The 23,515-nt window shown below is 45.1% G+C and overlaps 1 protein-coding gene across 1 annotated transcript in view; it reads left to right on the forward strand.

Moving 5' to 3' along the window:
- Nucleotides 1–20,146, forward strand: part of stx1b (syntaxin 1B) — a 29,095-nt gene extending 8,949 nt beyond the window's left edge. The window contains exons 3-11 of the mRNA XM_061090812.1: nt 10,296–10,370; nt 11,079–11,178; nt 16,166–16,240; nt 17,450–17,523; nt 18,124–18,232; nt 18,363–18,436; nt 19,198–19,335; nt 19,421–19,531; nt 20,066–20,146. Coding sequence (XP_060946795.1) covers nt 10,296–10,370; nt 11,079–11,178; nt 16,166–16,240; nt 17,450–17,523; nt 18,124–18,232; nt 18,363–18,436; nt 19,198–19,335; nt 19,421–19,531; nt 20,066–20,146 — 837 coding nt within the window. The remainder of the gene's footprint in view (nt 1–10,295; nt 10,371–11,078; nt 11,179–16,165; nt 16,241–17,449; nt 17,524–18,123; nt 18,233–18,362; nt 18,437–19,197; nt 19,336–19,420; nt 19,532–20,065) is intronic.
- Nucleotides 20,147–23,515: the final 3,369 nt, after the last annotated feature.

The raw sequence follows: 23,515 nt of genomic DNA on the forward strand, positions 1-23,515 counted from the left end.
TCTGTAAAATGGTCGGAACATTGTCCGGACTTTGGTTCAACACTGAAGACAAACATCAGTGGGACAGAAAACCTGTAACTTTAATAAAAGTTCAGTTGTAATGAATCGAGGCAGAACCACAGGGGCTCTTATTCTGAAAGCCCGGGCTCATCACTGGCAGGAAGTGTGTGTGTTGTTGTTATGAACTTAAAGGTTCACACACAGTTAGCTGTTAGCAGTTAGCTTTTAGCTGTTAGCTGTTAGCAGTTAGAATGAATGAAAACTTTTGACATTCATTGTGTTATAAGGTCGCTCTGGTGACTGTTAGCTGCTAGCAGTTGTTTTAAGTCAATAGATAATAATAAATAGATATTGATTCTGGAACTTAGAAATCATAAAGAACTGTGGTAATTAAATCAACACTATGAAACAGTTTCAGTTCACCAGCGCCCCCTGTTGGTGTCTGTGTGTTACACCTGCTGTAACAAATCCACCGAACTCCGTTAAGAATTCTTCATGTTTTAACATCTGGGTGGTCAGATCGGTACAAAAATTATTTTCTCTAAATTACTTTTTTGTATTTTTGTGACAATTAAAATAGACACAACTTCAGGGATCAAACTAAAGTGAACAGAACAGAACAGAATAGAATAGACATGAAAAGGATAGAAATGAACAGAATAGAATAGATTAGAAATGAACAGAATAGAATAGGACAGTGTGTTCAGGCTCTGATCGTTGCTTTGTCTTGCTGGAGGCACCAGGTGGGTGTTTTCATTTTAGTGTTTGTTTGACATTGTTTACCCAGAACACACACACACACACACACACACACACACACACACACACACACACACACACCTTGCAGCAGACATACGGCTGCCCTTCGTCATCTAGTTTCTTTCAGTAGTGACTTGCTCAAGGGCACCTTGACAGCAGCGTGTGACACTTCCTGTTGCCTGACACTTTCAATTTTCAGTTGTTTTTGCATCATTCTGATGACAAACACACAAACCTAAAGATATTTTAGAATTGTACACAACAGAAAAAACATATAAATGTGTATGTGTGTGTGTTTGTGTTTGTGTGTGTATGTGTATGTGTGTGTTTGTGTATATGTGTGTGTGTGTTCGTCCAGCAGCTAAGTCAAGGTTAATCTAAAATATAAAGTTATAACTGTGATTTTTATTATCACCTAGTAAAACGTTAAATAAATGTCTTTATGCTTTATTCAGATGAGTCACCCGTGTCCTTACACACCACAACATGTCTTCATGTTTCTTCTTCCCCACAAAAACAACAAATCAAATGTTTGATTCACCTTTTCAAAAGTGTCCCAAAAATGTTAAAATGTTCCCTCCTTTTAAAAATTATATATTATACATATATTTCTGTCCTCACAGTCATTTTCTTCATATCAAAAGTCTAAAGTATTTAACGTGTTTGATAATTACTTTACATTTCATTGAGCTGATGCTTTTATCCAAAGCGACTCACAATAAGGAACAAAGCAGAACAACAAGAATCAAGAAAGACAAACGACAAAGTGCAGACACCAGAGGAGACGATGGTTATGAGACTTCATCTCCTGAACCAGGTGTGTCTTCAGTCTGGAGGACCATGTGTGGACGTCCTGTCCTCGTGTCCATGTGGACCTGGTTCCAGCGTTCAGGAGGCGGGACAGGAAACTGTCCAGATGTTGTTGAGTGACAGCTGTCCCTCGCAGCGAGGGAGCAGCTGATTGGTCGATGCAGAGTGGGGGGGCTGTGAGGTTGGACCAGGTCCTGGATGTGGACTGGACCCGATCCGTTCAGAACCAGTGCAGGGAGCGGGGGGGGCGCTGGGCTATGAATCCTGATAACTGTTAAATAAATGTTTCATAAATGTTCTGACACGAATACAAACGTCCGGACGGGTCAGAGATGATGAGGAAAAAGGCCCCAGATTAATGCAAGTGTGTGCAAGTGTGTGCAAGTCTGTGAGTGTGTCTGTGTGTGTGAGTTGTATGTGTGTGTGTGTGTGTGTGTGTGTGTGAGTTTGTGTGTGTGTGTGTGTGTGTGTGTGTGTGTGTGTGTGTGTGTGAGAGAGTTTGTGTGTGTGTGTGTGTGTGTGTGTGTGTGTGTGTGTGTGTTTGGTCAGTAGGAGGCTCATCATGTGATTTATGGCAGCGTTTTCATTTAATAGCCCTGAAATGTCCCTGGCCTCTTTTATGTGTGTATTTCTTCTTTCTGTGTGAGTGTGTGTGTGTGTGTGTGTGCGTGTGTGTATCTGTGTGTCTGTGTGTGTGTCTGTGTGTGTGTGCGTGTGTGTGTGTGTGTCTGTGTGTGTGTGTTTGTGTGCTGTCGATGTGCTCCTCCCCCCTCCACAGCTCAGTGAGCCTCCTCCTCCTTTGACTCAGCAGGGGGTGGAGCTGATTGTCAGAAACGCTGCCGCAGGCTGATGGGAAACTGGGCGGGGCAGCGGCGATGAGGTCACATGTGTGAGTCAGCTGATGAGGTCGTCCTCTGTCTGATTGGTCGAATGCTCGTCATATTTCCAGCATTGACACATTGACTGCGTTTTAAAAGTCCAAATCATTTCCTTTCCTATGATGGGAAGGAGAAGCCGTAAGGAGTTAGGAAAGGAGTTAGGAAAGGAGAAACCAGGAGCATGCTGAGAACAGTGTTTTCACTTCATGCAGAGGGAACATTTAATATCTGACAGAAAATTAGAAAACCTACATGAGAGGACAAAGAAACGATGGAGTCCATTCCACAGATAGAGGATTGAAATAACTTTAATATTTAGTTGTGATGATGATGAAGCTCTTTATGTTTGTTGTTGACAGATGTGAGGCAGAAGAAATCGATCGTGTGATGATGGAGACACATCTGGATCAGGAGAATAAAACAGCTGTTCTGTTTAGTTTGTTTAAGTGGGTTCAATGAGGCTCCTCTCCTTTGGTGAAGGATGGTACGATGTTTCCTAGAGGACATAAGTTAGGAAGCATTGAGGCTCCTTTCCTTGGTCCGATGTTTCCTAGAGGACATAAGTTAGGAAGCATTGAGGCTCCTTTCCTTTGGTGAAGGCTGGTCCGATGTTTCCTAGAGGACATAAGTTAGGAAGCATTGAGGCTCCTCTCCTTTGGTGAAGGATGGTCCGATGTTTCCTAGAGGACAGAAGTTAGGAAGCATTGAGGCTCCTCTCCTTTGGTGAAGGATGGTCCGATGTTTCCTAGAGGACATAAGTTAGGAAGCATTGAGGCTCCTTTCCTTTGGTGAAGGATGGTCCGATGTTTCCTAGAGGACATAAGTTAGGAAGCATTGAGGCTCCTTTCCTTTGGTAAAGGCTGGTCCGATGTTTCCTAGAGGACATACGTTAGGAAGCATTGAGGCTCCTTTCCTTGGTCCGATGTTTCCTAGAGGACATAAATTAGGAAGCATTGAGGCTCCTTTCCTTTGGTAAAGGCTGGTCCGATGTTTCCTAGAGGACATACGTTAGGAAGCATTGAGGCTCCTTTCCTTGGTCCGATGTTTCCTAGAGGACATAAATTAGGAAGCATTGAGGCTCCTTTCCTTTGGTAAAGGATGGGCCGATGTTTCCTAGAGGACATAAATTAGGAAGCATTGAGGCTCCTTTCCTTTGGTAAAGGATGGGCCGATGTTTCCTAGAGGACAGAAGTTAGGAAGCATTGAGGCTCCTTTCCTTTGGTAAAGGATGGGCCGATGTTTCCTAGAGGACAGAAGTTAGGAAGCATTGAGGCTCCTTTCCTTTGGTAAAGGATGGTTCAGCCCTGGAGTTAAAACTCAATGCAGCCTCAAGGTTTACAAATAGTTCCGTTACTCCTCATGCAGGGATACTGGGTGAGTTGAATATTGCTTAAGAGCACTCAGGCAGGGGTTGGAGGTTTGAAACCCCGGCTGCTGCTTCTCTACCCGTGCATATGATCGGTGTTTCAGTATCAGAGCCAGTGGAGGAGCTGCAGTATAAATAGTCCTGGGCCAAAGTCCTTATTGAATGAAAGCATTAAAAGGTCGGCACTGACTCTGTGGACTCGTCCCTGAAATAGATTCCTGCAGCTAATGTCTGACAGGAAGTCCAGCGGTGTGTGGACGTGACCTCATCACGGGCAGACAAACAACCTCTGAAGGAAATAACCGACATTACTCCAGGTCGTCCACGTCCCAGTCTGCGAGACGGACAATTCAGACACTTTGATATTTAATAACAAAATACAGTGATGCAGTGTGTCCTCAGTGGTTCAGTGTGTCCTCAGTGATGCAGTGTGTCCTCAGTGATGCAGTGTGTCCTCATGGGTTCAGTGTGTCCTCATGGGTTCAGTGTGTCCTCAGTGGTTCAGTGTGTCCTCAGTGGTTCAGTGTGTCCTCAGTGATGCAGTGTGTCCTCAGTGGTGCAGTGTGTCCTCAGTGGTGCAGTGTGTCCTCAGTGGTTCAGTGTGTCCTCAGTGGTCCAGTGTGTCCTCAGTGATGCAGTGTGTCCTCAGTGATGCAGTGTGTCCTCAGTGATGCAGTGTGTCCTCAGTGATGCAGTGTGTCCTCAGTGATGCAGTGTGTCCTCATGGGTTCAGTGTGTCCTCAGTGGTGCAGTGTGTCCTCAGTGATGCAGTGTGTCCTCAGTGGTGCAGTGTGTCCTCAGTGATGCAGTGTGTCCTCAGTGGTTCAGTGTGTCCTCATGGGTTCAGTGTGTCCTCAGTGGTTCAGGGTTCAATTAGGGGCAGAATTTCTTTAAGTCATTTTGTAGGAATGGGATCTAAGATACAAGTTGTTGGTTTAGAACCTGAGATTATTTTGGTAAACTGATGTCGGCTGATCAGAGAGAAGCTGTCTAAATAACAGGAAGGATTCTCAGCCGGTTCTGAGATCTCTGTTGTTGGGGGGGTATTGGTTGATTTGATTTCTAATAGTTAGAATCATTAAAGAAGTTCATAAAGATCTTGCTCTTCAGGGATGGAGGGATACTGGGTTCGGTGGAGGTGTGACTCGCTCCAGAGCTGAAGAGAAACCTGGTTTTGATTCTCTTCTCTCGATGTGGAGCTGATTTTCAACACGCTTGCTGGAGCGTCATTTCATTTCTAGTTTTCTTGACGCTTGAGCTTTCATCTCCAAAACAGATTCAGTTCAACACTTCAGTCTTTTCTGTTGTTGTGTCTGTTTTCATCAGTGAGGTCATCTGTGATGCGTTCACTGTCCTACATCAAAATAGACATTGAATTCAGAAAATAAAAAAAAATGGGAGTCAACGAATGTTTACGTCAAACAGGAGACAGAGGACGTGATGGCTGAGTCGTGGTGCGTTCACATGAACCTCGGACATCTGAGCGTCTCACGTTCATGAAACCTTCACTGTGCAGGAAAAACTGGTGCAGCCGGAGGAAGGTGAAGTCTTTTGTGTCAGAGCTGCAGAGAGCACAGATGGACTCTGGGTAGAGCCAGGGATCCCAGTGGTTTGTGGGTAACGTGGCTTGCTGCTGGCATGGTTAGACACACACACACACACACACACACACACACACACACACACACACTCTGACACCTGAGGTCAACGTCCTGATTTAAGTCTGTGTGACATGAGAGGAGAAGGGGGGGGGGAGAGAGAGGAAATAACAGAGGATGGAATAAGAAGGGAAGAAAAACAGAATATTAAAGAATAAAAGAGGAAATGAGAGGAGTGAGAATTAAAAAAAAGAAAGGTGAAGGGCGGAAAGAAAATGAAACTGATGTGGGTTAGAGAAGAGAGAGAGATGGATGATGGATGGATGAGGAACATTCAGACTTCTTCACAGACATCGTACAGAATCCTGCCAAACCAATCACGACAAAAATGTTCATTTGTTGACATGAAATTCAACAGCAGAGTAAAGTTTATTAAGGATGAAGGATATCTTTATTATCCCTGAAGGGCAATTTGTTTTACAGTCAGCAGTCACATGACAACAATAAATAAAATACAGTGGACAACATAAAAAAGCAACTTACATCGAGCTTTTAAAAGGTCAATTGCAGTAGAGACAAATGAGTTTTTAATTCTGTTGGTAGAATCTCTGCGAGGGAAGCAGCGTGAACTCCTGAGACAGAGGAGGACTCGCATGGACAGGACTGAGCGAGTCCTCAAGGTCCTGGGTTAGGGTCCTGGGTTAGGGTCCTGGGTTAGGGTTAGCTCTATACAGTCAGGGTTAGGGTCAGGGTTAGCTCTATACAGGCAGGGTTAGGGTCAGGGTTAGGGTTAGCTCTATACAGACAGGGTTAGGGTCCTGGGTTAGGGTTAGCTCTATACAGGCAGGGTTAGGGTTAGCTCTATACAGACAGGGTTAGGGTTAGCTCTATACAGGCAGGGTTAGGGTTAGCTCTATACAGGCAGGGTTAGGGTTAGCTCTATACAGGCAGGGTTAGGGTTAGCTCTATACAGGCAGGGTTAGGGTTAGCTCTATACAGGCAGGGTTAGGGTCAGCTCTATACAGGCAGGGTTAGCTCTATACAGGCAGGGTTAGGGTCAGCTCTATACAGGCAGGGTTAGGGTTAGCTCTATACAGGCAGGGTTAGGGTTAGCTCTATACAGACAGGGTTAGGGTTAGCTCTATACAGGCAGGGTTAGGGTCAGCTCTATACTGGCAGGGTTAGGGTTAGCTCTATACAGGCAGGGTTAGCTCTATACTGGCAGGGTTAGGGTTAGCTCTATACAGGCAGGGTTAGGGTTAGGGTTAGCTCTATACAGGCAGGGTTAGGGTTAGCTCTATACAGACAGGGTTAGGGTTAGGGTTAGCTCTATACAGGCAGGGTTAGGGTTAGCTCTATTCTGGCAGGGTTAGGGTTAGCTCTATACAGGCAGGGTTAGTTTTAGCTCTATACAGGCAGGGTTAGGGTCCTGGGTTAGGGTTAGCTCTATACAGGCAGGGTTAGCTCTATACAGACAGGGTTAGGGTCCTGGGTTAGGGTTAGCTCTATACAGGCAGGGTTAGCTCTATACAGGCAGGGTTAGGGTTAGCTCTATACAGGCAGGGTCAGCTCTATACAGGCAGGGTTAGGGTTAGCTCTATACAGGCAGGGTTAGGGTTAGCTCTATACAGGCAGGGTTAGGGTCAGCTCTATACAGACAGGGTTAGGGTTAGCTCTATACAGGCAGGGTTAGGGTTAGCTCTATACAGGCAGGGTTAGGGTTAGCTCTATACAGGCAGGGTTAGGGTTAGCTCTATACAGGCAGGGTTAGGGTCAGCTCTATACAGGCAGGGTTAGCTCTATACAGGCAGGGTTAGGGTTAGCTCTATACAGGCAGGGTTAGGGTTAGCTCTATACAGGCAGGGTTAGGGTCAGCTCTATACAGGCAGGGTTAGGGTTAGCTCTATACAGGCAGGATTAGGGTCAGCTCTATACAGGCAGGGTTAGGGTTAGCTCTATACAGGCAGGGTTAGGGTTAGGGTTAGGGTTAGGGTTAGCCTGTATAGAGCTAACCTCTATACAGGCAGGGTTAGGGTTAGCTCTATACAGGCAGGGTTAGGGTTAGCTCTATACAGGCAGGGTTAGGGTTAGCTCTATACAGGCAGGGTTAGGGTTAGCTCTATACAGGCAGGGTTAGGGTCAGCTCTATACAGGCAGGGTTAGGGTCAGCTCTATACAGGCAGGGTTAGCTCTATACAGGCAGGGTTAGGGTTAGCTCTATACAGGCAGGGTTAGGGTTAGCTCTATACAGACAGGGTTAGGGTTAGCTCTATACAGGCAGGGTTAGGGTCAGCTCTATACTGGCAGGGTTAGGGTTAGCTCTATACAGGCAGGGTTAGCTCTATACTGGCAGGGTTAGGGTTAGCTCTATACAGACAGGGTTAGGGTTAGGGTTAGCTCTATACAGGCAGGGTTAGGGTCAGGGTTAGGGTTAGCTCTATACAGGCAGGGTTAGGGTTAGCTCTATACAGGCAGGGTTAGGGTCAGCTCTATACAGGCAGGGTTAGGGTCAGCTCTATACAGGCAGGGTTAGGGTTAGCTCTATACAGGCAGGGTTAGGGTCAGCTCTATACAGGCAGGTCAGTCCCAGTTAGGACCCGGACCAGCAGACCAGTGGGAACGTGAGCACAGATTCGATAAAACAGGAAACAGAACTTTTTCATAAAAGTGATATCAACGTTAAAACTACGTTAACGTGTGTTAACATTTCAGAACTGGAAATATCTCAGGCTCCACCCACAGTAATGTGTCACAATTCCTCACTGTTGCTATGGTTACGCCTGTTGGAGACTTGTATAAACGCTGTTGTAGTTTGGACGAAACAGAAACGGAGACATTTGGAAACGATGACGGTTCAATCAGCGTCAGATTAAATCATTTGTTTAAAACATAAATGTCTTTGATAATTTTTGGTCTTTGCTCAGCGACACATTCAAATACTGATATTTATTTATAAGCTCAAATATTTTGTACATTATTTTACGCAGGATATTTTAACACTTGTTATTTTAACAGTGCAGAAGCACAGTACTGTCCTCTCTCTCCCCTCCCCCCTCCCCCATCCTGTAAGCAATGCTCACTCTATCATCACCCATCCCCCTCTCTCTCTCCTCCATCTTCTCCTCCTCTTCCTCCCCTCCCCCACCTCATCTCTCTCTCCTCCACTCAGTCTTCCACACTCGCTCAGCTTCATCTCCCTCTCTCTCTCTCTCTCTCTCTCTCCCTCTCTCTATCTCTCTCTCTCTCACTCTCTCCCTCTCTCTCTCTCTCTACTGCAGGGTGTCACTGTTCCATCACGTTCATCAGATTCATTCGTTCATGAACACGTGTACGTTCTCACGTTTACATTTTTCACATTTCGCCGCTCAGCTCTTTCGACCTCGTTTTCCACAACGAGTCCAGAAATGATCACATATTTCCGGCTGCTTCGGTCGGACATTTTGAATTAAATGTGTCATTTTGGATCCAAGCAAAAAGCCGTTGTGTGTTTTTGTTTGTCTTCATCATCACTGAGCTGAAAATACTAACGTGAATCAGACCATCAATAGAAGGATGATCAATAAAACTGCATCTGCCAATGTCTGATTGTTGTGTGTCGCTGTATTAACATGTAACACAATCAGTGTGTTTCCATCCAGATGTTTTGATGCACATTTTTATTTGCACATAAAAAACCCTGCACAACAAATATGTATTTTAAAGGTCGACACATTGATAAATGTTCATTTAGTCCACTAGATGGCAGAACGTGCAAAAAGGTTGCACTGCTTCTACACTAAACATGTTGTTGTCTGCCACCAGGGGGCGTCTCATTCAGAACAGGAACTACAGTGTGTAAAGAGTGTGTTGTAGAGCAGCAGTGAGGGATGATGGGAGTTGTAGTCTTCATTATGAGTTAGTTGCCTGAGGTAATGGTTGATACGTGTTAAGTTCACCAGCAGAGGGCGAGCAGGAGGTTCACGTTCAGACGGTGAAGACAGAGATGCATCGTGGATACGGTTACTCCGTGCTGTAACTCGGGACGTTTCTACGACTGTAAACATGTGTCTTCTCCTCTGCAGCTCCAGAGAGGACGGACAGGGGACATGGACACACTGCAGCAGTTTGTCCACTTTAAACCACTGATGCATCATCTCAGGGACCAATACCAGACAGGTGTCAAATATGGGCCTTTAAATATACATTAGTGAATCCTGCAAATAATCTGATTCTATCAATCATATCTGTTCTCTTGTAGTTCAGGATCTGCAGTTAAGCAGTTTTTTTTTCATGGTTTATTTTTTGGTTTTGTGATTTGTCGTGTGAAAAAAGTGAGAAATCTTCCAATATGGCCGACAGCCGGACGTTTCCTTCAAGACAAACACAGTCAAGATGTCCTCAGCGTTGTGTTGTTGGTGGCAGCAGCTGATTGGTGGATGTTGTCTCTTTGTCCACGCTCTTATCTGCTCGGGACAGACGTGCTCGTGGTCATTGTGTCCTCGCAGGAGGTCAGCTGACGTCTGAACGCTGTTCGACCGTGTGAGACTCACAAAGACAAACTGAACCTCAGTGAGACCCTGGTCCTCCACCCTTGTTCCATTAGACCCAGTAAGACCTGGTGCAGGACACAAACCCTCTTAGACCGTATTCAGACTCTGTAGGACTGTGTTAGACCGAGTAATAGATCTGATGGATCCTGATAGAACCTGATCGTCTCTCACCTGTCTGTCTCTGAGTTCTACATCATGAGACTCATCAGTATGAGAATAAGAAGAGTTTGTTCTTCGTCATCATCATCATCAGACGTGTTCGGGGGAAACAGTGATGATCCAGCTGTTGAAGTGTTTTGAGGATTTGAAGGAAATGAGAATGTGATTTGTGATGAACGTGTGTGTGTGTCTGCAGGCGAAGGACAGTGATGATGACGAGGAGGTGGTGCAGGTGGACAGGGACCACTTCATGGACGAGTTCTTTGAACAGGTGAGTCACACAGTTCAGGGAAATATAAGGAAGTCAAAACATCATATACATCAATAGAATACAAATTAAATTCAGCTGCCTAGATTTTCATATAGTTTCATTTAACAGATCAATAATGATTTATTCTTTACTGATTTAATGATCTGATGATCTGATGTTCAGAGGATTTAGACAAACTGAACTTTCTGATGTTGACTCCTCTGTTGGTTCAGTTTGACCTTTTGAATCAAAGTGTTTCAGGTGAATCAGGTTTGACCACAAACCCTCTCGGGACTTCATGACCCAGTTATAAATTAAAGCAGCATGAACCTCAGCGTTGAGTCATTCAAGACAAAAAGCTCCTTGATTATACTAACTATGATATTTATGTCGCACACACACAGTTTAAAAGGCAACTGCTCAGGTGACAAATAATACATTTTTTATATAATTATATCATATCAGTATCTGTGAAGCAGATCTATCTGAGTCGAGCCAATAATTGGATCTAAATGTAATTTTAATTTGCTCTGCGTCTGCTGTGTGTGCTTTCACTCTCATGTTGCTGTTCACACGACCACGCTGTTGAATAAAGATATTAAAAAGCTTCATAGAAACAGGGATGCTTTCAAACTGAAGCTCCTCAATGTGGGCGGGGCCAGTTAGACTTGTTTACTCTGCATTTCTCTTCTGTTTATGTTGATTCTGACCAAGTAAGAATGTGTTCAGGTGGAGGAGATCAGAGGCTGCATAGAGAAGCTGTCGGAGGATGTGGAGCAGGTGAAGAAGCAGCACAGCGCCATCCTGGCCGCGCCCAACCCGGACGAAAGTAAGACTCACACACACAATGTCTTTATCATCACAGACTGTAAATAAAGATGGACGACAGCTTTCAAAAGGGAAGGCAAATCATCTGGATCGTCCCCTGGTGGCTGTCTGCAGTACAGCTCATAAACCCCGCCTCCTCCATGTTAGCATTCTGTCACTCAGAGCGATCAGTGGTGAACTGGACACTGAACGTGACCTTCACGTGACCCTGAACCTCCGATTGAAAGCTGACCTGTTCACTGTCCTGTGAGCGCCACCTTCAGTCTGGGAGTGGGAGCTCAGTGAGCCGCGCTGCGTTCACCCTGACCCCGACACACCATGACTCAGCACAATGACTCCGTGTCAGGCCTGAAGCCGAGTCTGTGCTGTCAGAAACGCTGCACTGTAAAACAACAGGCTTGTTTTCATCAGAGGCCTCAGGGCTTCGGCTCGCTTTTTACTGGCTGCTCGAACGCATTCAGATCTGATTCACACGGGAACGCACGTGATCAGATTCACTGTGACGTCAAGTTCAGCTGCTGACGAGTCCTTCCTTTCACTGAGATCAAATCACACAGAATGAGAAAATGGCTGCAATGGCTTCACGTGGTTGTGTTTTTGAATGTCTTTAAAAAGTCGAGGGAACACTATTTGTTCTCGTTATGGAGGCAACAACATCTGCCATCAACCAACCAACAAATCAGGGGAGAGATGATCATGTGCAGTAGTGATTCTCCCATCATGCCTGTGTGCTATGACAGCGAGTGCCTCTATGTCATTTATTAAATGTTCCCTTTAATGTGGCCTAGCGTTAGCTTGAACGTAGTAATGATCCTGATCCCGTGTAGAGAGTAAAGTAAAGTTTCACGGTTAGAAATAAACAACATAGAGAAACGACGGATGATGTTTCCTGTTCTACAGACGTCTGTTATCAAGGTGCTCTGTGGGAAATGCTTCTTGGACTGGAGGGGGTTTATTGCTGCAATACCACAAGTGGCCACCAGGAAGAAAGCATTATCCAGTTCTCACTGTTCATTCCCGTTCTCTGAAGGTTCCAGCTCCAGAGTCATGAAGACGTTGATCTGACATCAGTGTGTGAATGTGTTATAAACAACATGTAAACAACATGTGTTGTTTTTATGTGTTTAGACTTTACGATATTTACCAAAGATCAAAGAAAAAGGATCAAGTGTGACACAGATAAATAATTTAAAACATTCTTCATCAAAACATCTGTATTGGTTCAGACTTCACCCTGGAACACGTATGATCCATAACATCAGACTTCACCCTGGAACACGTATGATCCATAACATCAGACTTCACCCTGGAACATGTATGATCCATAACATCAGACTTCACCCTGGAACATGTATGATCCATAACATCAGACTTCATCCTGGAACACGTATGATCCATAACATCAGACTTCACCCTGGAACACGTATGATCCATAACATCAGACTTCACCTTGGAACACGTATGATCCATAACATCAGACTCTACCCTGGAACACGTATGATCCATAACATCAGACTTCATCCTGGAACACGTATGATCCATAACATCAGACCTCACCCTGGAACACATATGATCCATAACATCAGACCTCATCCTGGAACACGTATGATCCATAACATCAGACTTCATCCTGGAACACGTATGATCCATAACATCAGACCTCATCCTGGAACACGTATGATCCATAACGTCAGACCTCACCCTGGAACACGTATGATCCATAACGTCAGACCTCACCCTGGAACATGTATGATCCATAACGTCAGACCTCACCCTGGAACACGTATGATCCATAACATCAGACCTCACCCTGGAACACGTATGATCCATAACATCAGACTTCACCCTGGAACACGTATGATCCATAACATCAGACTTCACCCTGGAACACGTATGATCCATAACATCAGACTTCACCCTGGAACACGTATGATCCATAACATCAGACTTCACCCTGGAACACGTATGATCCATAACATCAGACTTCATCCTGGAACACGTATGATCCATAACATCAGACTTCATCCTGGAACACGTATGATCCATAACATCAGACCTCACCCTGGAACACGTATGATCCATAACATTAGACCTCATCCTGGAACACGTATGATCCATAACGTCAGACCTCACCCTGGAACACGTATGATCCATAACATTAGACTTCATCCTGGAACACGTATGATCCATAACATCAGACTTCATCCTGGAACACGTATGATCCATATCATCAGACCTCATCCTGGAACACGTATGATCCATAACATCAGACTTCATCTTGGAACACGTATGATCTATAACATCAGACCTCATCCTGGAACACGTATGATCCATAACGTCAGACCTCACCCTGGAACATGTATGATCCATAACGTCAGACCTCACCCTGGAACACGTATGATCCATAACATCAGACCTCACCCTGGAACATGTATGATCCATAACGTCAGACCTCACCCTGGAACACGTATGATCCATAACATCAGACCTCACCCTGGAACACGTATGATCCATAACATCAGACCTCACCCTGGAACACATATGATCCATAACATCAGACCTCATCCTGGAACACGTATGATCCATAACATCAGACCTCACCCTGGAACACGTATGATCCATAACATCAGACTTCATCCTGGAACACGTATGATCCATAACATCAGACTTCATCCTGGAACACGTATGATCCATAACATCAGACCTCACCCTGGAACACGTATGATCCATAACATTAGACCTCATCCTGGAACACGTATGATCCATAACGTCAGACCTCACCCTGGAACACGTATGATCCATAACATTAGACTTCATCCTGGAACACGTATGATCCATAACATCAGACTTCATCCTGGAACACGTATGATCCATAACATCAGACCTCATCCTGGAACACGTATGATCCATAACATCAGACTTCATCCTGGAACACGTATGATCCATAACATCAGACCTCATCCTGGAACACGTATGATCCATAACGTCAGACCTCACCCTGGAACATGTATGATCCATAACGTCAGACCTCACCCTGGAACACGTATGATCCATAACATCAGACCTCACCCTGGAACATGTATGATCCATAACGTCAGACCTCACCCTGGAACACGTATGATCCATAACATCAGACCTCACCCTGGAACACGTATGATCCATAACATCAGACCTCACCCTGGAACATGTATGATCCATAACGTCAGACCTCACCCTGGAACACGTATGATCCATAACATCAGACCTCACCCTGGAACACGTATGATCCATAACATTAGACTTCATCCTGGAACATGTATGATCCATAACATCAGACCTCACCCTGGAACACGTATGATCCATAACATTAGACTTCATCCTGGAACACGTATGCTCCATAACATCAGACCTCATCCTGGAACACGTATGATCCATAACATCAGACCTCATCCTGGAACACGTATGATCCATAACATCAGACTTCATCCTGGAACACGTATGATCCATAACATCAGACTTCATCCTGGAACACGTATGATCCATAACATCAGACTTCATCCTGGAACACGTATGATCCATAACATCAGACCTCATCCTGGAACACGTATGATCCATAACATCAGACCTCATCCTGGAACACGTATGATCCATAACATCAGACTTCACCCTGGAACACGTATGATCCATAACATCAGACCTCATCCTGGAACACGTATGATCCATAACATCAGACCTCACCCTGGAACACGTATGATCCATAACATCAGACCTCACCCTGGGACACGTATGATCCATAACATCAGACTTCACCCTGGAACACGTATGATCCATAACATCAGACTCTACCCTGGAACACGTATGATCCATAACATCAGACCTCACCCTGGGACACGTATGATCCATAACATCAGACTTCACCCTGGAACACGTATGATCCATAACATCAGACTCTACCCTGGAACACGTATGATCCATAACATCAGACTTCACCCTGGAACACGTATGATCCATAACATCAGACTCTACCCTGGAACACGTATGATCCATAACGTCAGACTTCACCCTGGAACATGTATGATTTTGTCGTTCTGCATGTTCAGATTTTAGTTTGATGTTTTGTGTTGTTGCATGATGACGATGACGTTGATTCTTTTTTCTTTTTCTGTTTGTTTTCCATCCTTTTATTTTTGCTTTCCCTTGATCGTCCTCTTTGCTTCCTCCTCTCTCTCCCTGGATGTTCCCTTCTTTTCCACCTTCGTCTTTTCCCTCGTCCGTCTCGGCTGTTTTTCTGTCGCATGTTTAACCTGCATGACGTGAAGTGCACCTCAGACCGGCCCAGGAGTTTAACCGCTGAGCACACGTGAGTCTCGTCTGTAATAATCATGACTGATGTGCAACATGTGATGAGCAGGTGAATCTCTGGTGAGGATGAGAGGAGAGAGGGATCAGAAAACCTGGAAACAAGAAGGAGAGAAAGATGAATACAACAAAGAACAGATCCAGTCATTTGGATGAAAACAAGATCAAATCCAGAAATAAAATCGATTATAGACGAATGATCAAACCACATGAATGTTCACAGATCATCACGTCAACATGTTATGAAAACATGTTGAAGTGATGATGTAAAAGATGAATGAAATGAGAGGGGACACGAGATAAGTCCGACCAGGAGTGGAGTTCTGGTTCTGGATCAAACTGAACCAGGTTCTGTTGCTTTACAGTGAAAACACTTTGTTGGACAGTTTGGACCAATCACATGAAGTAGAGACAGAATTAAACAGTAGAAGAAGAAGCACCTGCAGACTTCTGATCCACGCGTACCTTGAGGTCATATCTGAAAACTATAAAGTTAAAATAGAGTTGGAAACATGTTGTCTGGTGTGTTGTTGTCCTCTTCAGGCTTCCTTACTTCCTGCCAGGTGACCCAGGAGCTGACGTCCAACAGTAAAAACCATCAAAACCTTTTGAACACATTTTAACAAACGCTCTGTGATTGTTTCTTGCAGAGACCAAGCAGGAGTTGGAGGACCTCACAGCTGACATCAAGAAAACAGCTAATAAAGTTCGTTCAAAATTAAAAGGTAAACACACACAGACATATTTCTCTGAACTCTGACCTCCTCCTAAGTGTGTGTCAGTCGGACGAGGAGGCTTTGTGTTTTGGTCTGACCTCCTGACCTCGCCTGTAGCGCCACCAGCAGGCGACATGCTCAGGACGTGTGAGTCTAACCAGTCGAGTCCTGAACGAACCTGAAACATTCAGTCTTCCTCCTCATTTATTGGTTGACTTCCTGTAAAAGTTTCACATTAAAAGCTTGTGTTCGACATTTAATGTGAAACATCTGCAGACAGAAAACAAACTGCATCAAATGTGTAGTTTCAGATAAAAACCACGACCTCGTCTTTTAATAGAGCAGAGGGAACATCAACACACACACACACACACACACACACACACACACACACACACACACAAACACACAAGTCAGTTTAAAGCTCGTCAGTCAGTGCAGCAGCGTTGGTTCATGCTGATGGTTCAAGGACATCACTGCTTTAATATGAACAGCCAGAGGTTGTAACACACACACACACACACGAACACACACACACACACACAGACACACACACACACACACACACACACACACACACAGCCTGTACATATGCAGACTGAGAATAGCTGTGATGCTGGAGATAAGCTATAATTGGAAACCCCATGAGGCCTGAGTGTTATTGTCCTGTCTCACACACACGCACACAGACACACACTCTGCAGCATGTCTATAGGATTGTCTTCCTGTCATGCAGGGGGGGGGGGGGGGGGTATCTCTCAGCTGAACAGCCGACTGTGATTCGTTTCCGGTTTCTCCTCCATCCTCCGCCAGTGATTGATTAGAGAAAGATTTTTAAATCACAGACGAGCTACAAACAAGAAGCATTTTACTGGACTGATCGCTTCTGATTTTCTCACTAAATTCTGAGATGATCCTTCATGACCCGAATGATGTCGTAACTGACCCGAACCCTTTCGTACATTGTTCAGATGGCAAAGTTATCGTACGTTATGATAATTATCTCACGTCTGACAAGCTGCCACAAGAAGAGACACGTCAACTTCTGTGACTCATCAGATTTATTAACTTACATCATTTTCTTGATTGTGTGTGTGTCCTTGTGTGTGTCTGTGTGTGTGTCTGTGTGTGTCCTTGTGTGTCTGTGTGTGTCTGTGTGTGTCCTTGTGTGTCCTCGTGTGTCTGTGTGTGTCTGTGTGTGTCTGTGTGTGTCTGCAGCGATCGAGCAGAGCATCGAGCAGGAGGAGGGTCTCAACAGATCATCGGCCGACCTCAGGATCCGTAAGACACAGGTGAGACAGGAAGTATTATCTAAACACTGTTGGAAATCAAAGGCTCTGATTGGCTGGTTTTATCTGTGTAAAAACAGAAGCAGCTCTTTCCTGTCTACTTTCAAGTTACAAATTTTGTTCTAATATTTTACTTTTATCTTGGTAACGTTTACCTTCACAATATAAATCAGATTGTAGAATCTACTCAAATTCCAGGCGTCATTAAACACCTCACAGGATGCGTTCAGGGAGCGTAGGATTTCCCGCAGCCTCTTGTCACCCTGCAGTGTTCTGCTCTGTCATTGGTTGCTAAACCCCACCTCAGTCTGCTCCCTGCCGCCTCCTGGTGGTGGAGAGGAGAACTGCAGGAGCATCAATATTCAGATCTCTCTGTTTTCCACAAATATTAAAAATTACATGACACTGTAAAAATACATTCACAAAAATACAATCTAAGTTCTGCAGATAAATCGTGACTTAAGTAAAAGTACACAGGCATTATTATTAATAATAATATTAATATTGTTGCAGCACTTTCATATTCAACTGAGGTCACGGGTCAGAACCATGATTTTAGTTCATGGTATGTTTTATCTTTATTAACACGTTGTGGTCCCGCAGCACTCGACGCTGTCACGTAAGTTCGTGGAGGTGATGACGGAGTACAACACCACGCAGTCCAAGTACCGGGACCGCTGCAAGGACCGCATCCAGAGACAGCTGGAGATCAGTGAGTACTGCAACACGCCACATGCTAACAACATACTAACAACACACAGCTGGAGATCAGTCAGTACTGCAACATACAACGTGCTCTGGTCACGTGATGTAGCGTGTGACTCTGTGTGTTCTGTGTGCAGCTGGGAGAACCACCACCAACGAGGAGCTGGAGGACATGTTGGAGAGCGGCAAGCTGGCCATCTTCACCGATGATGTAAGCACCGCACCTGAGCCCGGCTGTTGCCATGGGTTACGATAACCTGAGCCGTTCTGCATCCCATAATCACAGGCAGTATCTGTCGGGGATGCCAAACGGCCCAGAGGTGCGCTGAGGCATCAAGTGAATACGGCCGTTGTCACATGACCACAAGGGGGCGATGGGAGGATGAGTGAGATTCCCGCTGCTGCATCATGGGAGCTTTTATTTTGAAGGGTTCACTCACATTATCGTTCGCACTTTCAAATTAAAAGCTCACATATCTTCTAGTGCCAAAGCTTAGGTCATGTGACTGAAGCATCATGTGAGCTGATCTCGTGGTCAGCTGCCGTAACTGGACACAGAACGACCAATCAGAACGCTTCGCTCAGCTCCTCTGGTTGAAGCCACGCCCACTGGTGATGTCACAGTGGACTCCCCGGAGCTCTGACCAGCGGAGCTGAGTGAACACCTGGTTAACGGCGGCTGTTAAGGGCCACCGTGAGCAGGTAAGTGACATCAGGAACATCATGACCACCGGTGACAGGAAGTGGACATCACCGAAGAAAAGTTTTCACTTTTCCAAAAGTTCATCAACGAAACTGACGCCACTTCCTCTGTAATGTTGTCGAATGTTTACTGACATGTAGAGTTTACATACATGACACAAGGCTGCAATGAAATGATTCATCAGTCATTCAATCACTGATCCTGATCACACACTTTGTCTCTTCTGATAAGTTCAGTGTGAGTAACGCTGCTGTTGAAACCCATCGCAGATTAAGATGGATTCTCAGATGACGAAGCAGGCTCTGAACGAGATCGAGACCCGACACACCGAGATCATCAAGCTGGAGAACAGCATCCGGGAGCTGCACGACATGTTCGTGGATATGGCCATGCTGGTCGAGAGCCAGGTACGTCGTGTGCTAACAGGAAATGAGTCGGCATGTTCAGCGACTGTAGGGGCGTGGCCAGCTAAACTCATGTGTTTCCTCTCAGGGAGAGATGATTGACAGAATTGAGTACAACGTGGAACACTCCGTGGACTACGTGGAGCGAGCCGTGTCCGACACCAAGAAGGCCGTCAAATACCAGAGCCAGGCCCGCAAGGTAACACGCTCATCAGAAGAACCGTGAGGAACCAGAACTCCCAGAATGCACTGCAGGAAACATCCCGTCAGAGAACACAGACCTAAATATAGATGGACAACATGACAGCTCCCTAAAGTGAAGTCGAAGGGTCTATCGCCCCCTGCTGTCTGGCTGCAGTAGAGAGCATACACCTCTCCTCCTCCATGTTAGAAGATGGGACACGGGCCAAAGTCAAACTTTAAAGTAGATGTTAAATACAAGTTTGTCAAAGATGGATTCTGTCATTTCAGGTCGTTCTTATCTCACTGATGCTTTTCTGATCAGTTTGATTTAGTTATTTGATGATATAATATATATTTGATATATAATGGTCCTATATCAGATTGTGTCCCTTGAAAACACTGATAGTTTAGTTATTTTTCTGTAAGTTACAGTTTAAACTTCTCTGTAGGAGTTAGATGTACTTGCTTCGGAGTTCCAGCAGGGGCAGCAGACCTCGCTCTCGAACCTTGTCTTTACTAACACGTGTGTCTCTCTGCTGTCGCTCTGTAGAAGAAGATCATGATCATCATCTGCTGCGTCATCCTGGGCGTGGTCCTGGCCTCAACCATCGGTGGAACGCTGGGCTTCTAAGAGGCTCCGCCCCCTGCCGCTGTGATGACCGCCGCCGACCGAGCGTCTGACCGACAGCCAGCAGAGAAAAGAAACACCAATGACGAAAACAACACAAAAACTTGAAACACAAATGCAAGACAGAAAACCTATTAGCTAGGACGAGATGAGAGTCTCATCACAGATAAGAGGAAACACCACGGGGTCGGGTGGGGTTCAGAAACAAAGACAAAATAATACAATAAAAACACCATCGCATTATAGCTGACATAAATACATAACATATAAACAGAGGGTACAAATAGTCCAACTATTTATTACAGATGTATGTATACATGTGTTGAACATGAAGCAGCACATGGGTTAGCTACCTGTAAAAGATTAGGACCTATAATATGACTTTTACTCTGTTTGTTTGTTTGTTTGACTTTGTTCCTATTTTTTAAGTTTCTTTCATTTTTCGAGAGTCTCCGAGGACAGCGACGGCGACTGCTGCTGTTTCCGCGGGACGAGCGTTCCAGAGACAAACCTTGCTTTCTTTATTTTCTGGTAACTGAGCTCATCCTGAATCAATGAGCTCATGTCTTTCTACTACAGAACGTTCACCTCCATCTTCTCAGCTCCGTCAGAACCTCCCAAAGCTCTGGGACTTTGGAACTGAAGGTTCGAGAGCGTGATGAGAGTGAAGCAAGGCTCTGGAACTCCGTCCCGCAGGACCAGCACCTTCTGCTGTTGGTAGAACCGACTCTGTCTAGGTGTTTCTAGGAGGGAGGGCCCGACTTGGCCGTTGCCTCCGCCTTCTCTTTAAACCCTCCCTCATTGGCTGCTCACTCCTGTCGTTCACCTCAGTCAGCCTGTGGGACCGGCTCTGACCGGCTCTGACCGGCTCTGACCGGCTGTCGCAGGCGGTAGAAACAGAGAGGGGCGTCCGCCTCATTTCAATGTGGTGGGTTTCCATGACAACAACCTCCCACTTGGAGCCACAACCACAGAGCATGGGGAGGGAGGCCCTCTAGTGGTAGGACATGTTGACTGATGGGTGAATGGTGGGAAAGAACCGCGGTGGGAGGGTTAAAGGGAAGGTGGGAGGAGTCAGACGGTCAATCTATGCAGTTTAGATGAGAGGAAGACGACCGGTCCCGCCCCTCCTGCCCAGATAGCCAATGAGATAGGCCGCTGAGATATCGTAGTCAAAGCCGGCTGTCGTCTCCACATCCGTCACAACTGTTCTTCTGGAAGATTCTAAAAAAGGAAGAACATATTAAAAAATTAAAGAATAAAATAGAGTAAAATGAAACATTTAAAAACGTACAAACAAGTCAGACAACAAAGCAGATGGACAGAAAACGTAGAAAACCCTGAAGTGGCTGGCGTGCCCCGGTCACCTGAGTGTCGTGGTCAGTTGTTGCTTTTTGTTTTTAAAGGGGAGCGTTTGTTGCTTGGTTGTTGTGTGGTGCTGCTGTTCTAGTGCGTGACGTATCGGCCTCATCAGTTAGTGGTGCGTGTTCAGTCCGTATGATTTGATGCATTTGCCTGTTTCCTTCTTGCATCCCTGTGTGTGTGTGTGTGTGTGTGTGTGTGTGTGTGTGTGTGTGTGTGTGTGTGTGTGAGTGTGTGTGTGTGTGAGTGTGTGTGTGAGAGAGTGTGAGTGTGTGATTTCAACTCACACTATTTGAATGCCTGACCTACACAGGTGCTACTAAACAGCAGAGGATTGGTTCCTCCGTGGAAGTGGAACATGTGACACACACACATTCATAAACATTCACAGCACAGGACACGCATGAACATTTGATGTTTCACACACTAACTTCCCGTGTCCCACATCATGCCAACGCTAGTGTTAGACTGTGTGGCTTAGCATGCTGTAGCGTTAGCTTGTGTAGATCATGTAGAAGCTGCTTGTTGGAGATTGACGACGTTTTCTGGTAGTTTTGATGATAAAGACATTTTCCTGATGTTCAGAACAACGAGGGAAAGAATTCAGAAACTTTTTCTTCTTCCCCCTGAAAATTGTAGCCTGACGAAACATAATCTTAACGTTAGCTTCGATCGCTCTCTTAGCTGATTGCTAATCAGTTTGTAAGCTAGTAGCTAGCATATGAGATTATAGTTGTCAGTTTACAGCAGTAAACATTTGGACACTGCAAACATGAAGCAATATACAGAAAGCAAAAAACACCCACTTTGTGTTAGCATTAGCATTTATCAGAATGTGTGCACAAGACGACGGGACTTCTCTGCTTCTGTTTACAGAAATGACGCTGAAAAGAACGTGCTACGTTTAATTCGGCTAATCATGACTTTAGCCTGAACCACAAATACCACCTTAAATTAACACTACAGCAATAAACTTGTTCAGTTTGACCGACGCAGTGTTTGCTAGCTCGCTAACTCTGTGTCTTGAACCTGCCCCGAGGTTTATCAAGTTGGGACGTTATTCGATGTTTACATTTGTTCTCTGGATGAATGACGGATCCTGAAAACAACTGAGATAGAAAAACACCTGATTCTTTGATTAAAGTCAAATCGCTCGTCACTGACGAGACGCTCGAGCAGAATCTGGTGCAGCACTCGTTAGCAGCGTCGGAGCCACAGCATGGTTCATCACTCTTCGTGCTAGCTGCTTTTGACTGTTGAATATTTTGACTTTTATGGAGAGTCCATGTTGTTCGTGCTGTAACGTCTGTCCGCTAGATGATGGAAAAGGATCAGGATTTTTATGTTAGGAGAAAACCTGAGGTGGGAATTTGTATTTTATTCTTTTAATTCTCAATATGAAAAATTGAACCTGATTCCAGTAAAGCAAAGAGCCCCAACCCCTCCAAGCAGCAGCGTCCAATAGATGTTTGTTCAGATTCATGGTAGATTTAGATGAATTAAGCACTTTTCTCTGCTAATGTGTTGTCAATGTTCACGGCTACATTCAGTCTTTACGAGTGGTTTCCAAGTGGTTTTGTTGGAGTGTAGTATCAACATTAGAAAACAGATATTGTTCCCCCTGTAAATCAAATCCTGACTGTGTTGGATTCTACTTTTCCCAGGTGTCTTGTTCTATTTCAGAGCTCTGCTTCAGTTCGTAAGTGTTTGACATATTTAGGGAATTCACAAATCCAGAAAACTGCTGTTTTCAAAGTCAATACATTTGACTCCACCAATCACAGTGCTCTGTTGGTCACCTGCCTGTGGCATCCTCAAGTCAGCCACTCAGAGGTCAGTCACATGTGCTCAGAGGTCGATGGTTGTCGAGGGGACGGTGGTTGCGGGGGGGCCTGGTAAGGTGATTGCGGTTGATAGAATCAGTGACGTGTACACCAGCTTGTTAGCACGTGTGAAAGAAAGATTCTCGGTCAATGTTCGGAAGTTTGTCCAAGTCCTCGGTTTCCTGTC

The sequence above is a fragment of the Limanda limanda genome, chromosome 17 (genome assembly GCF_963576545.1).
Source record: "Limanda limanda chromosome 17, fLimLim1.1, whole genome shotgun sequence".
Lineage (NCBI taxonomy): Eukaryota > Metazoa > Chordata > Actinopteri > Pleuronectiformes > Pleuronectidae > Limanda > Limanda limanda.